The 15,936-nt window shown below is 43.9% G+C and overlaps 1 protein-coding gene across 2 annotated transcripts; it reads left to right on the forward strand.

Annotated features, from left to right (window-relative positions):
• The first annotated feature begins 4,903 nt into the window (after positions 1 to 4,903).
• Positions 4,904 to 9,231, forward strand: LOC101757359. Of its 2 annotated transcripts, none has more exons than XM_004955317.4 (3): positions 4,904 to 5,495; positions 6,233 to 8,041; positions 8,868 to 9,231. In XM_004955317.4, exon 2 carries the CDS (start codon positions 6,853 to 6,855, stop codon positions 8,002 to 8,004), a length of 1,152 nt encoding a protein of 383 aa, XP_004955374.1. In that variant the 5' UTR covers positions 4,904 to 5,495; positions 6,233 to 6,852; the 3' UTR covers positions 8,005 to 8,041; positions 8,868 to 9,231. The 2 variants fall into 2 exon arrangements, with proteins under 2 accessions (XP_004955374.1, XP_022679624.1); XM_022823889.1 differs by having other exon boundaries at positions 6,462 to 8,041.
• Positions 9,232 to 15,936: the final 6,705 nt, after the last annotated feature.

Raw genomic sequence — 15,936 nt, forward strand, 5'->3', positions numbered from 1 at the left:
AGCCAACACATAAGTGAACTTCAAATCAAAGTCCACTGCGGCTAGCACATTTTGAGTTGTATAGTGTTTCCTCCCCCTAAATGCTGATTGCATCTTAGCTGGGACTCTAGCATAGATGTGAGTGCCATCTATAGCCCCAACACAATCCTAGATAAACCCAACAACACAATCATTTACAAAAATTTTACTCAATTATGTATTATTTCTGTCATAAGGATACTAATGTGTTACCTTGAAATATGGGTACCATCTTGAGCTGTTTGTAATCTTAAGAGGTGTCTCAGTTGATGGAGCCTTAATCATCTCATGCCTAAGTTCACCAATTGCATACAACACCTCTTTGAAATGTCTACTTACTGTCTCTACAGATCTCCTCCAACTTTGATGGATAACTCTAAACCTTTGGTTATGCCCAACAACATAGAGAAATATAGCAACTTGCTCTTCTACACTGCTATGTATGGTATCTCTAAGCAAGTCCCTGCCCCTAAGCAAATTACATAGCCTAAAGAAAGGGGCTCTTCTCATGCAAAGCATGTTTACACACTCTACATCATTACAGTTATATATTCTGTCCAAATTTTTTTGCCTTTCCTTGTCCATAGCACTCATTGGGGCATAACTAATCTGAGGACGTGAGGGTTTAGCCAGCCTAAGCCTATTCAGGAACAATGCATACATGGCAGCCACTAGAGCAGCTGCATGAATAATAAGCATGCGTCTCTTCTCTTCAAGACCCATCTATATGAATAACATGCAAAACAAGGGTCACTGACATGGGCAACAGATCCTCAGAACTACATATAAACACATCACTGGCATGGGCAACAGAAGCTCACATAAATGTATAAACATCACTGGCATGGACAACAGAAGCTCAGATCTAAATGTATAAACATCACAGGCATGGACAACAAGGCTGAGATCAGTATCTAAACACATCATTGACAAGGACAACAAGGCTCAGATCAATATATGAAAACATCATTGACAGCAGAGAACATGCCTCAGATCACTATTGTAAAACATCAGTGACATGGACAACAATAATAAGATCAACATAAAGACATCATTGACATGAACAACAATGCTCAGACCAATCTAAAAACATATCATTCACATGGGAAAACATGCTCCTATCCATATACACGCATCAACATCATGAACAGTGTGCTCAGAGTATGCTCACATATCAAACAACACTGGTACCAATCATTTCAACCACCTATTAACCATCGACAGCATGGTTTTAGGATAGCATGCGCATGCACAGAGGGGCAAGGGCTAGGATATTTAGCAACAGGGAGAACAGCGTGTCAGAGGACGGGGAACTCAGCTCCGCAACCGAACCACGAACAGATCAGCGGTGTCCGGAGGAGGAGGGGTCTGATCGGGAAACCTAGCAACCAAAAAAAATAATAATCACTCAGAACAGAACTTCTTATTTTAGATCGGGTGCGGAAACTTCAAAAAAGTACATACGAACCACTAAAGAAATCAGATCGGGTCCTTCAACTCAAGAATCGTACCTAGGAACAACCGAAGAACTCAGATCCAGTGGGGGACTGCGTGTGTCACATAAGAAAAGAACCGGTCAGTGGGATCATCGAACCCTAGGGTTACGGTTTTGACGAAATACGAACAAAGGATGCAAAAAAAACTTGCCTGGCCCAACAGATTCGTCAACAACTCGAACCTGCGAACCAAAAAAAAGACATGGGGGTAGTAGATCAGGCCTCCGGAGATCAGAAACAACAACGACAGGGGACAAGGCTGGAACCCTAACCTGCGAGCCGCCGGTGGAGGAACAAATCTGCGCAAGAGGGAAGGGGAAGGGGAAGGTTCGGGGTCGACATTTATGCCCGCGGAATGGCGCGAAATCGCCCGGTAACCCTAGCGAAGGCGCCAAAGCTTCCCGCGTGCATGCGCGGAAGCTTTTTCGCCCGCCACGCGCTCGCCTTGCACGCGTCGCCGCACCCGCAGAGCCTGGCTCTGGGGAGAAGGTCGAATCGGCCGCACCACGGGAGCCAGGCTCCTAGGGTGTTTTTGCACCCGGCGAACCAGGCCCAGCGGAAGGCCCAGGTAACCAATCAGGCCTGTATTGCACGCCGGGAGCCCGGTTCCGGGTACGTGCGACCAACCAATCACACCCTTAGGGGCCGTTTCAATACTAGGGTTAAACTTTAGGTCCCGTTTTCTTCCACTGACTTATTTTTAGCACCCGTCACATCGAATGTTTAGATACTAATTAGGAGTATTAAACGTAGACTATTTACAAAAACCCATTACATAAGACGAATCTAAATGGTGAGACGAATCTATTAAGCCTAATTAGTCCATGATTTGGACAATGTGTTGCTACACCAAACATTGGCTAATGATGGATTAATTAGGCTTAATAGATTCGTCTCGCGATTTAGCCTAGAGGTTGGGAAAGGATTTTTGTAATTGGTTTAGATTTAATACTCGAAATTAGTGTCCAACCATTCGATGTGATGGGTGGGGGCCGGGGGCCAAAAATAGCGAACACCCCCGTATGCCGGATCTATCTTGGTTCAAATTTGGTTCACACAAAGGCCAAAATACTGATTCAAATGGGAGATCAGACTTCAGGATCAATCCAGAATCAATTAGAGCCAAGAGGTATGGAATGAGCTGCCACAGTCTTCCACAATGTCGGTTGCCGCTCTTTCTCGTAAAATCGAAGCTCCTTCTTGACGTCCGTTGCTGCTTCACGGAGAACATACTTACCGAGACGAACACGGTTTGCCTGCTGAACTTGTTGAACTTGAAGACTGTGATCATCTGGCGAGCATGTTCTCAATCGGGCGGTACCGCACTTCGTCATGGAAGAGGTTCTATTCTACGAAAAAGGGGACACCATCTTTCATGATGTCCGTATCCACTCTTTCTCGTAGAATCGAACCTCCTCCTTGACATACGTTGCTGCTCGACGGAGAACATTCTCGCCGAGATGAACACGGTATGCAAGTTCAACAAGTATGGATTTGAAAAACCATATTGAATTTGACAAGATAAACCATCTAGACAAGGTAACATCATTCTTAAACCACTGCAATGATACATACTATATATGACACATCAATCTCCCTCACATTCTAGCTCAAAATACCTCTCCATTTTCTACTTCACATTCTAGCAAATAAACTATCCATCTCTAAAGCATAAATCAAAGCGTAACACGAGGATGAAATAGCAAACCTTCACAACACTTGTGTTGGATGAGTGAAATTCCTATGAAAATGAGGGAAAAAAATTTAAGCAGCACCTCCCTTGCTTCGGCACCACCGGAGAGTAGGTGAAGCTCAGCTCTCTGTCTTTGTGGTGGACTGGCTCAGGCTGGAGGAGGAAGAAAGGCCTCTGTCTTGGTATATAATGGGGATGAGTTTTTATCCCGGTTAAAAACTCCAACCGAGATAAAAAGAAACACATTTTGTCCCGGTTGAAAGTTTACTCCCGGTTGGAGGCTCCAACCGGGAGTAAACTTTTTATCCCGGTTGGTAACACCAATCGGGACAAAAGGGTGGACCTTTTGTCCCTGTTGGAGCCTCCAACCGGGACAAAAGGGTCAACCCACCGACACCCCAGAACTAGTCGTTACAACCGGGACTAAAGGGGGGTCTTTGGAGCCGGTTGCAAATACCAACCGGGAGTAAATCTCCCCTCCATTCTTGCCTACCGTGGCGCACCCCCTTTTCTCCCGGGCCTACTTTAAACCGGGACAAAAGGGGGCGTATCGAAAGTCACTTCTCTACTAGTGTGAAAAAGATGACAATAACTTTCGACCATTCCGTCACTGAAAGAAAGACGCCGTCCCACTTGTTTGCTGCACATAAGGTCATGGTACCGGGTATTGACTTTTGAGCAGTAGTTGTCTTCATTTTGTTACAAGGTGCTATAGCACTGCTTGTATCTTCTTTTCTCTGTGTGTGGTGTACCATGCCATGTATCCATGTTGTATCGTTAAAATGTTGCCATTCTTGGCTATAAAATAATGTACGGCATCCTTGTTTACATATGACATTTCATTTTACAAGTTTGTTGGCTCGTTCAAGAGTGATGTGCTTCTCTTGCGTTTCAAAGGGAAACTAAATTGCTGTTTTTATTACCATTATTCAGTCAACCCGGAGATGGTCCAAGATCGCAAATCATGTTCCCATAAGACCACTTCCATATAATAATTAAGAACCACTCTTCACTTTTGCAACCATAGAGACCTGTGTAACCCCTATGCACATGGGAAGAGACTTTAGAACTAGAGCATGCTTATAGAGAAATTATTAGCATATTGAATCCAAACTTTCAATGGCCACTTCTGCATACACAGAAACACAAAGTTAACTTGTCAGTTCATGTAAATAAGAAAGGATACAAAGCAATATGATATAGTAGCATTTACCTTTTTTAGCAAACACATAATATATGTTTAGGTGTCTAGAAAATGCAATGGTCGATCAGTACTTTGTTCTAAATTAAATCTGACAAAGTGGGGACATTTTTCTTGGTAATTTTGTCAGCCTGTTGCAAACGCACAGTATGTGTGGGAAGGTGATTAAATTGTTGCATTGCGGACTCATATTTGATTTCCTACTTAATTTGGGGCGTGTTTTTTATTTATATGATAATAAGGTGTAGCCCTTGTAGCTAGGTAGAGTCTAGTTGAGGGCACTTACATGATAAACCGTGAATACTAAAAGGGTAGGGTTCCTTTCATAGATGAAGGTAAAAAAAAGTGATTGTACCGTTCTTACAAGCTTGAAATTCCCAAAACCAGGTCGGAAGCAATGCTCCCAAAAAAAGAAAAGAAAAAAAACAGAGAGACACAGATAACAAAGTGGGCTGAAAACAAATCCAAAAGAAGCCCACGAACAAACTAAGGGGGAGAGTCAGCCCACAAACAAACCGAAAGGCACACAGCAAGCTGCACAAATCGTCCCCTTTCTATGGATCTCACCGGCGGCGAGGTCCCCGCCAAGCCCTCCGCCGCCGCCGGCGAGGACCGCCTCAGCGCACTCCCCAACGACATTCTGGTACTTATCCTGATCCGCCTCGGCACCGTCGCCGCCGCCGCCGGCGGCCGGACCAGCGTCCTCTCCCACCGCTGGCGCCGCCTCTGGGCGCTCCTCCGCTTCCCCGTCGCCTCGCTGCCCCGCCTCATCGCCTCCGCGCTCGCCGCTCGTGGAGACGGTGGGCGCCACCGCCCCTCCACCCCCCGCCCCCCCCCCCCCCCCCCCCCGGAGTCCGCGGCGGCGTGGCTCCCCGTCGCCGCGCGCTGCCTCTCCGGCGATCTTCTCTACCGCAACGTGGCTTTGCTGCCTGGAGGCGGGGAGGAGGATGGTGCCGGGGAAAGGGACGCCTTTGAGCTGCCCTGCTACGAGAATGCCACCCTCATCTCCTACCTGGGGTTTCTCGGCCTCGCCGTGCCGCCCGCCGGCGTCTTCGCGCGGCTCACCGAGCACACTGCCTATATGTGGGTGAGTCATACTCCCTCTCTTGTCTGGAATTATCAATATGAGCATGTTTTACTTACTTGGGTACATGTTTAAGAACTGGACACAAACATCCATTAAAAGATGCCATATGTGACACATCAAGCAAGATGGATCCAAGAATAAAATGAACCTAATGTATGACTAGTAGGTAACTAAAATGAAGTAATTTTCTTAAACTACTTCAGGCACACAACGTGTGAAATTTTTTTTTCGAAAAACATAGCTTCGGTTTAACATTGAAACAAGTGTCAAGTAAGGGGTGTGTCATCCAAACCACACCCAATGCGACGTGTTGGGATACGCATAATTGCGGAGCTCGAGACTCATATTTGAAACGTGTTGGGTGCATGAAACGTTCTCACTTATCATGCTTTGCTCAGGTCAATGCAACATTACTAATCTCCTACCTTCAACATTTCTTCGTTCAAATGGCTTAAGCCCAGGGCAAACCTGCTCCCATTTTCTTCTTCATGTATGCAATTCTGTGGCAAGCAAGCATTTCCACTTATACTAATTAAGCCTTTCTAGAATTAGTATGGCTTATCAATCTTCTGGCTCAATCCATAGGTTCACTGAGTAGGAAGACATGTGCATAAAGCAATTCTGGAATGTTACAGAAATAAATGCGACAGAAACCTTACCTATTTCATGTTCTTGGCTTTCCTTTCATTTCACTTTACTCATAGGTCACTCTTTTCCAATATCTCTTGATTGGGCAGATGTCAGAGTTTACATGGCACATCAGACATCAGGAGTGGGTTGTTATCTTATACAAGGCCATCTTATATCTTTAATTTCCTGCAAGTTAAAGTTAACAACACTGGCCAGCTTGTAAAGAATACTTCAAAATGAGATGATGTTTCATCTCTTTCTAGATGATTCCTTTTATATGTGGCTTCCTATGGAAACACAGAACATAGGTAACTATCAATACTTGATGCATGGCAGGACAGCGCTACCAGACATTCATTTCTTGCACTTGATGGTAATTGCAAACGGACATTCCTTCAGTTCTTGCGTTGCCATAATTGCCGTGCCACAGATTGCAGCAGCAGCAGCCGCCACCACCGCCTTGGCGCTTTGCAAACCCCCTTCCAATAAACAACAGCAAGCTTTAGCTATTTGCGCCTCCCCGCCCCAGAAATCCCGCAGGAAACTCTCCACCACCCAAGAAAAAGCAGCGCCTTTTTGGCCGGTTGGCTGCCATCTTCTCACGAGTTTGGTGAGGTTTTGGAGCAAGCGCAGGCCTTTCTGCTGAATATCCCAAAGGCCTTCTTGGTCCTTGGTTGGAATTGCGGAGCTCTGTGCTGAGGCTGGGGTTGGTGTTTTCTCGTCGGAGATGGAGGGGAATCTGTCACCGCAAGCACTGATCCCGAGCGGAGCCCCCTTCGATCTTGGACAGCCGCTCCACTTTGCTGCCCAACCCCAGGCAGTTCAGGTTCACCAGGGTGTGATCGCTGCCACCGCCATGAACAAGATGCAGGAGTTCGAGAATGTGGTGGAGGCCTCACTGAGAGAAGAGGAGGGTGCTGATGATGGCAAGGCGGCTGTCTCGGCCTCCCAGTGGCCCCGGGTCAGGTGGACCAGCGACATGGTCAAGCTGCTCGTGTCGGCTGTGTCCTACATCGATCCAGACCACAGCACCAGCAGTGGGAGGAGGAAGCACACCATGCTCAAGATGAAGGGCAAGTGGAGGCTGGTCTCTTTAGCCATGACCGAGAGGAAGTTCACCGTGTCGCCGCAGCAGTGCGAGGATAAGTTCAATGACCTCAACAAGAGGTACAGAAGGCTCACTGAGATCCTTGGCCAGGGTATGGCTTCTGAGATCATCAAGAAACCAGTGCTCCTTGAACAGGTGAGCCTATCTGGGAAGCTCAGGGAGGAGGCTAAGAAGCACCTGAGGTCGAAGCACCTTCACTATGAAGAGATGTGCTCCTACCACAACCATAACCGGTCATGCCTGCCTGATGATCCGGCCCTTCAGAGGTCGCTGCATATGGCACTTAGGAGTCTGGATGAACAGGGAAAGAAGTGCTCGTTTGGATATGGTGATGAGGATGATCCGATGTTGGTTTCTGATGGTGATGATGAGGATGATGGTTTTAATGTTGATCATCGTCACTCCGGAGTTCATGGCACCAAGAAGCAGAAGCATGATCATGAGGGGGGACATTGTGGGTCTGATCTGTCAAAAGCTGTTGCTGTTGGTGCAAATAGAATGTTTCCTAAGAGAATTGGTGGTTCGGCTGCTGAGAAGAATCCAAGTGGCATGAATGCAATTCAAGTCGAGAGAGAACGTCTGAAGATAAAAGGAGAAATGCTGAAACTCGAGCAGAGCCATTTGAAGTGGCTGAAGTCCAGCGAGGAGGAGGACAGGGAACTGCAGAAGATGAAGCTGGAGAATGAAAGGATGCAGCTGGAGAATGAGCAGCTGGAGCAGGAGCTGAAGCTTAAGGAAATTGAGATGGGCATCAAACCAAAGAGGATTTAGTGATTACAGGAAGGAAATGTCAGAACTAGAGTTGCTGGTAATCCTTTTGTCCATTGCAGTATCTTACATATTAGGATATAGTACATTAATTTTCATCTTAGCTAATTGTATATCAGTTAAGTTAATGACTCTTCATTTTGACATCTGAATATGGTACTTAGTGTTATCATGTTATCCTTCTCACTGCAATTGGGTGTGTTATCCGTTGATTGAGCTGTGTGTTTTTTGTTTCATTCGCTGTGTCATTATTATGACGTCTGACCAATTATTCAAGGATCTGGTTTGTACTGATTCTGTGGGATATGACATTGAGGGGATGTCTCAATGTGCCTTTTGAATGCCTTTGTTATATCAATGCCAACCAAGAGTTGGTTTAGCTCATTGTTCAGTTTCAGAAATGCTTGGCGGTGAACTGATATTTAGGATAGCTCTGCTGGACTCATGTATTGTATGCTGTATCTACCATCTTTCATGACTAATATGCAGAATCAATACTGGAATCCTAGCAGATATTCAACTCTACAAGCTACCATTTAAAAACATGTTCTGCATTTGTTTGGGCAATAGGTGGGCTACAAGCCTACAACTCCTGTTAAACATTCTAAAGATTTTATACTCTATGCTTACTTCTGTTTATATTCTGATGCTTTTTCGATGCATGTAGTGTCCACTTTGCATGTCATTAGCTGACAGTAGTTCCTGGACAGTGCCCAGGAATTCTTTAGCAAATGTTTTTTTTCCTCATGTCTTGATGCACTATATAGAAGTATTATTTCAATCTGATAGTTATTGGCTTTCCTATCTTTTGTTATTATCCAGCAATGCCAGGTAATGTTACTAAGCTAATTTGCTTCTCGTTTCAGGAACAATCTGCATGCCCATCAGGTTGTGGTTGTGAATTGAGAGGATCCGAACATCTGATGGTATCATCACCAGAAGCATGTCCAAGGAGTCGCACCAGATGCTACAGAGCTTCTCTCAGCCAGAAATATGTGTGGAATTTTACATGTATCAGGATAAGAATAAGACTAAGGTGTTCTATGCACCTGAAGACCAAAGTTGTGGTTTAAGTGCTGTACTTTCTTTTTCAGTTTTCTTCTTTATGGTAAAGACTGCAGTGCTTGAGAGCATTCGGTCTGATGCTAGCGGATCCTTAAAAAAATGTTAAGATCCTTCGTACTATGGTTTATGTTGTTTTATCATGTTTTGTGTTTTGGATATGGTATATATAGTTTAAGTGTTATTTACAGAAGCTGAAACAAAAAAAAGGTAGGCGAAGCATGGTCGGTCTCGGCTGAGTCAATCCAAACGTAAACCGTTCGATCTATAAATCCGCGTGGACTTGTTCTACTTCAGTCGATTGTTATACAATCATTCATTGATATCTGCATGTACCTGTGTTAGCTAGGGTCATCAGTGACCCGGATAGATGAATTATTATCAGTTTCAACAAGATTTTGCTACACATTTCCAACGCAATCTGTGTATTTTTTTTAATTTACAGAACTGAGCATGGCCCGACAGATCCTGCTGCTCTAATGAACACTAATTTGATTCGGAATCAATTTTGCTGCCTTTTTGCTAGTATTATAAGAACTTCTGACTATAATAAGTTATGGTAATTGCATTTTCACCTTCATCTTTGCCATGCAATTGTACTCCATGCATATTGTCAGCAATGCGTTCTTTTTGTCACTTTGTTTCTAGGATAGGATAACTAGCTTGCTTCAAGCTAACAGCTTAAAATAACTTATTGGCCATAAACTCAATGGACTTGGGCTGATATACTTTATGTTTGTAGTGTGAAGTTTCAAATGACTGCTGCCCAAGAGTTTCTTGCCGATCAGAATCAGGATGGGCTGGAGACTTATCTTTCTGAGTTCTTGACTGAGGTTCAGGGCGACAAGTTCCATCCCCACCCAGGTCTTTTCTGCTCCCTTTACCAAGCACATATATCATCTCTCATTGGGGAAAAGCAGTTTGAGGAGGCACGAGCTGTTTTCCGCGACAAGGTTGTGAAAGAACGGGAGGAAACGTGGTTGCCTATCTTGTGATCATCTAGGACTCAATTGCCTTATAATTCAAATTACAAGAAAGATCTATCTCTAAGCAAACCGAGTCCAATCTCTAAGATCACAACAGCATGACCCTTTTCTTGTTACAAACATATTTCTAACATCCTCCCTCAATCTAAACTTATCTTCCTTTTGAGATTTAGATTGTTCTTGAAGTCTTCTAGCTTACCGACCGACAAAGCTTTAGTAAACCCGTCTGCAATCTGATCATGTGTAGATACTAACCTGACTTATAGTTGTTTCTTGGTTACTCAATATGTTTTGCTTGAGCATGAAAAATCGGATTTACTGAAAGATAAATGGCTCCCAAATTATCACACCATATAATAGGCTGATGAGTCAATTGTACTCCAAGTTCCAACAACAATGACTCTAGCCAAATCAGTTTTGCAGTAGCATTAGCCATAGACTTATATTGCTTTAGTACTGGACTTTGAGACTGTAGCATGCTTCCTAGCACTCCAAGATACAAGAATGGGATCAAAAAATATTGCAAATCCTCCAGTAGATTTTCAATCATTGACACTACCAGCCCAATCAGCATCAGAAAAGGCACATAAGGTTATTGAACTTGACTTCTGCATACTTAATCCAACATTCAATGTATGTTGAACATAATAAAGAATTCTTTTAACATCAGTCCAATGAGTAGATATTGGTGCATTAAAAAATTGGCATACCTTGTTAACTCCGTGTAAGAGTAAGATATTGCAATGCTCCAACTATACTCCTGTAATGTGTACTATCATCTGGATCTAGCAGTTCACCTTCGAAACTTGAGAGTTTTTCTGAACTCGACAATGGTGTTAGGGAGCCTTTACATTTTACCATACCAACCCATGTCAAGATCTATTGCGTGTATTTTTCTTGTGAAAGTAACAATCCTTCCTCACTTCTCTGAACCTCAATTCCCAAGAAGAAATTCAAGTCACCAAGATCCTTTAGAGCGAATTCTTTCGTCAGATCTGTCAACAAGGCCGAAATAGCTTCGCTAGAAGAGCTAGTGAAAATGATAACATCAATGTATATAAGGATATAAATAACAATTTTTTATTTTTGATAAATAAATAGAGAATTATCTGATTTTGAAGCTATGAACCCAATCTCAACGAGCTTAGAGCTTAACCTCACATACCAAGCACGTGGAGCTTGTTTTAGACCATAAATTGCTTTGTCAAGTCTACACACTAGATGTGGAGCATCAATTCTTTCAAAACTCCTGGGTTCTTTCATATATACTTCCTCTTCTAGAACACCTGGCAAGAACGCATTCTGAATATCCAACTGTCTTAAACACCAACCTTTGGATATTGCCAAAGACAAGTACAGTAGCAATCTTGACAACTAGACTAAATGTGTCCTCATAATCAATTCCATATCTTTGCTAAAACCCTTTGCTACCAACCGTGCCTTGTATCTATCAATTGTTCCATCAACCTTCTTTTTAACCTTGTATACCCATTTGCAGTCAATTAGGTTGCAGCCATCTTTGGGTTCAACTAAATGCTGGGTATTGTTTCTGAGCAATGCTGAGAACTCCTGCATAGCTTTTTCCATCTTGAATTATTTAGTGCTTCATATAAACCCTCAAGTTCTCCAATAGCACAAAAATAGACTTATCTGTAAACCTTTTGGGTTTCACAATACCATGTTGAAGTCGTGTGCGCCGTTGTGGAAGAATATCAAGCTCCAGCACCTTCATCGGCACAGCTGATCCAGCAAGAGACACAGAAGATCTGACGGTAGGAGCTGTCGGAGTCGGCGAGGACCAGGTGCCACGCGTCATCGGCTAAGAGGTAGGAGCAGCGCACGTGGGAGAGAAATCTCCGCCCCCCCCCCCCCCCCGCGCGTCACGTTCGGACCAACTTTGGACACCTGGGCGGGCGCAGGCGAATTGCCCCGGGAGTTTACGCCGAATCCGCTGACAGGCGCAGGAGAATCCACTTGGGATCTACCGCCGGGATCTTCTGCGGCTAGAGCTTCAGCAACATTTGAATCATTACCGTATGCAGCTTTTTCTCCAATATTTAGCTCCGAAATTTCTAGATTTGGTTCATGCACATTAGCAACATTCTCACTAGGACCATTAGTAACATTAGTTACACAACTTACATCCCTATAATTACGCAAATGTGTGGAGGTAAAAGAATGGGATAGATCCATCTAGGATCCCCATGAGTTGAGCTCTTCATATGGTAGAAAGGAATTGAGCCTTCCATAGGAGGTAGTTGTCTCAAGTTAATTTCTCAAAGATAACCCCTAATAGCGCCAGTGCTAGAGTAGATGATAGCGCCATGAGATGTGTGGAGGTAAAAGAATGGGATAGATCCATCTAGGATCCCCATGAGTTGAGCTCTTCATATGGTAGAAAGGAATTGAGCCTTTCATAGGAGGTAGTTGTCTCGAGTTAATTTCTCAAAGATAACCCCCAATAGCGCCAGTGCTAGAGTAGATGATAGCACCATGAGCTTAGTTTGGGAGGTTGTGGATGTTCGTGGAAGAGGATGCTCTGATACTGTGAAAGAATAGGAGGAAACGTGGTTGCCTATGTCGGCCGGCCACGGTTACACATTTATATAGGGTGAAAAACACCAAGAGATTTTACATGAATATTATTGTGATCATCTATGACTCAATTGCCTTATAATTGAAATTACAAGAAAGATCTATCTCTAAGTAAACCGAGTCCAATCTCTAAGATCACAATTGATCCTTTTCTTGTTACAAACATATTTCTAACAGGTTGAACCTCTTGTTGCTCAAAGGGATGGCCTGTACGCACCATCTGACTTTAGAATTCCGCATGGATGTGTTGCATGTGAACAAGGGGTATGTTGTATATTATCTTAGTATAATGTTTATTCCTATCCCATGTTTGGAGTGTCAAATGTCAAGTGTGGTTAGGAATCTTTTTTGGATGCATGGTCTCAAGCTCTGTTTTTGCCTTATGCAGCTTGCCACTGCCTGCAGATGAAGTTGAAGATATAAATGTAGTTCTTTCTGATTACATGATGCTTTACTTCCCTACTAGGTAAGTATTTTCAATCAGCTGATAGATTATATTCACTATTACAGAATTTAGTTGCATGTGTTCTGCAGAATGAATCATGGCTGTTACTATATCTCAATCTATCTAGATTAGTTATTTTTTAATAAATTTACTAGAAAATATGCAGGTGCACCGCGACGAGAGGAAAATATCCTCGCATGCTCCTAGCCTAATAAACACAACCCAAACTCAAGCGATGGCTTCATTTATAACTCAGCATCAATTATTCCTAAAATGGGTGAGTATCAACGTTTTGAGAGATTGGACCCGGATTTTTAAGTTTTGTGTCAGCCCATTATTTAATATTGTTAATGAAATATTTTTTCCAGCCCATTATTTTCCACAACATTCTATCTAGGTTAGTCCCTTTTCTCCAATTATTAAAAGTTTATAAAGTGTTGACCAAGTTCCTGCAATTGTCTACATTTAGAATGATATTATCTGTCAGTCTAACAGATTTATATAAATAATTTATTAATGTTTCAATCCTTCAATTGTTTACATTAGAATGATATATTATCTGGCAGTGAAGCTATGCATGTATGCATGAATTATGTGGCTGCATTTAATAAAGTCATCACTTTATATACAGCTTGCAGAGCGAGGTGAACAGAACAAATTCATTTTCAGATTTTTCTAGTAACTCTCAATGATGAAAAAGGAAAACGCTGTTTGGCATGTACCCGCTCCAGTCACGTACGGTTCAATAGTCAATCACATCGACACGGATCAAAATAACTTGTGTTTTAGAGTAACAGTATGGATGCGTGAATATCTCGCTCATGTCAAGGGTGAAAAAGAAACTGATATCCAGGATCTGAGTACTACTACTTCTTCATCGGGGAACCACTCAAGAAAAAGGAAGGCTCCATTGTCACCTTCACCAACTGTGCCAGATCAACAATCTGTTGCTATTCCTTGGAGACTTGCTTTATGTTAGATTTAGGCCCATGTGTGACCCAATCTAAAAAATTCCAAAGCATGCACAACCTTTAGTCTCATATTGCTAATTCAAGGAGAGGTTGGCTTGCTTAAATATGGGAGTCTCCTCTCTATGCAAAATATGTGCGCATGTGATTGAAACTGCCATTTTAAATAGCAATGTGGAATTTATACTGCTTGATGAGGGGAATTTGATGCGCTATGAAGCCTATAACACAAGAAGACGTCCTGGTTGTAAGGCACGATGCCACACGCTCGCCTCCCCACTCGCGCACTCCATTTTATCTGTGCTGAACCTTTCGAGGCGGCAATCAGGTTTTTGGGCAGCGTCTACACGCAACCGCTCGGTGATTCTGCAACATCTACTTCAACACGTTCAACTTCGTTCTGCGCGGGATCATTAAGTAATTTTCTTGCGCAATCCTGTTCTAGTCAGTATGTTGCTTGTTTACATGTGTTATATGCTTGCATCATTTTTTATCTATATGGCTTTTTCCAAATAAAATCTGGACTGTATCTATACCTAATATTAAAGTGCGGTTTCCAACCATTATGGTTGTTTTCCAAAAAAGTCCCTCAACTTTTTTGTAATCAACCTACAATCCTTGGAATAGTTCTTGGCGATTTTGACAAAATAACTTTATTCACCGTTCTCTCCTCCAGTCTCTTTCTGAGTCTGCATGTGTGGTGCATGCTGCCAAGGGAGGTTACGCGTGGGGGGAAGAGAGGTCGCCGCCGGTCCCCTCGCCATCCTCCAGCCGCACGCGCCACCGCCCGCTGGCCCCTTCTCCCCTCTCTCCACTTTCTACCCGTCCTCTCTCCACTTTCTCCTCTACCCGTCGGCCCCTTCTCCCCTCTCTCCACTTTCTCCACTACCCGCCAACCCTTCTCCTCCCCTTTCTCCACGTACTTTCTCCTCCACCCTCTACGCCGGCCCTTCTCCTCCCGGGCACGAGGGTGCGGCGGCGGGAGCTTCAGGGCGCGGCGGCCGATGCTTCGGGGGTGCGGCGATGGGAGCTTCGGAAGGCGCGGTGATCGAAGCTCTAGGGGCTCGGCGGCGGGAGCCCCGTGATGCCGGGAGTGGTGGACCTCCAGCAGCGGGAGCTCGGCCGAAGCTCCCCGGCACGTTGGTAGCGACGGCAGGCGCAAGCACCAGGCCGTGACGGTGACGGCGTGCGCGGGCAACAAGCCGCGGCGGCGACAGCGGACGGGTCGCGGGATGCAGGCAGTGTCAGCGGTCGCGGCCGGCGGCGCTGGCGGATGGGATTTTTTTCCTTTTTTTGGTTTTTGAGATGCTTATGGTTGGCAATCTAACGGATCACAAAATCGACGGTGATAACGGTTATAGGGCTGACAGTGATAGTCCAATCTGTAGTAGTGTTTTACGCCATATTATACCACCATAACTTTTATGAAATAATTGACGTGATCGCTTAAATTCAGGCTATATCTATTAGATTTGGTGTTTGTTCCCATTGCAAAGTATGGTATATTTGCTAGTTTTAGGCTCATATTTTGAACACTTTACGTAACTTCATGTTCAGGTCCTCTAAGCTCAGTGATTTCTACTTCTTGGAGGTGATTCAACAAGAGTTCCTCGGCTTTCCAGTTTTGTTGCTCATCACAAATACAACCAGGTGGGCCAACTGAAACAAGGAACATTTTACCTTAGTAAGGCCAACTGACTAAGAGTAGCTTGACAATTATCAAGACACATCAACATTAGCAAAAAAGGATTCCACATAGAAATTATTAAACGGCAGCCATTGGATTGAAGTAATATAATTGTTCTGAGCTAAGAGAAGGTGGTATAGGAAACAAGATTTTTATAAAATTCCACAAAATCCTATAGTATCCTGCGATAAA

The sequence above is a fragment of the Setaria italica genome, chromosome II, assembly GCF_000263155.2.
Source record: "Setaria italica strain Yugu1 chromosome II, Setaria_italica_v2.0, whole genome shotgun sequence".
NCBI lineage: Eukaryota > Viridiplantae > Streptophyta > Magnoliopsida > Poales > Poaceae > Setaria > Setaria italica.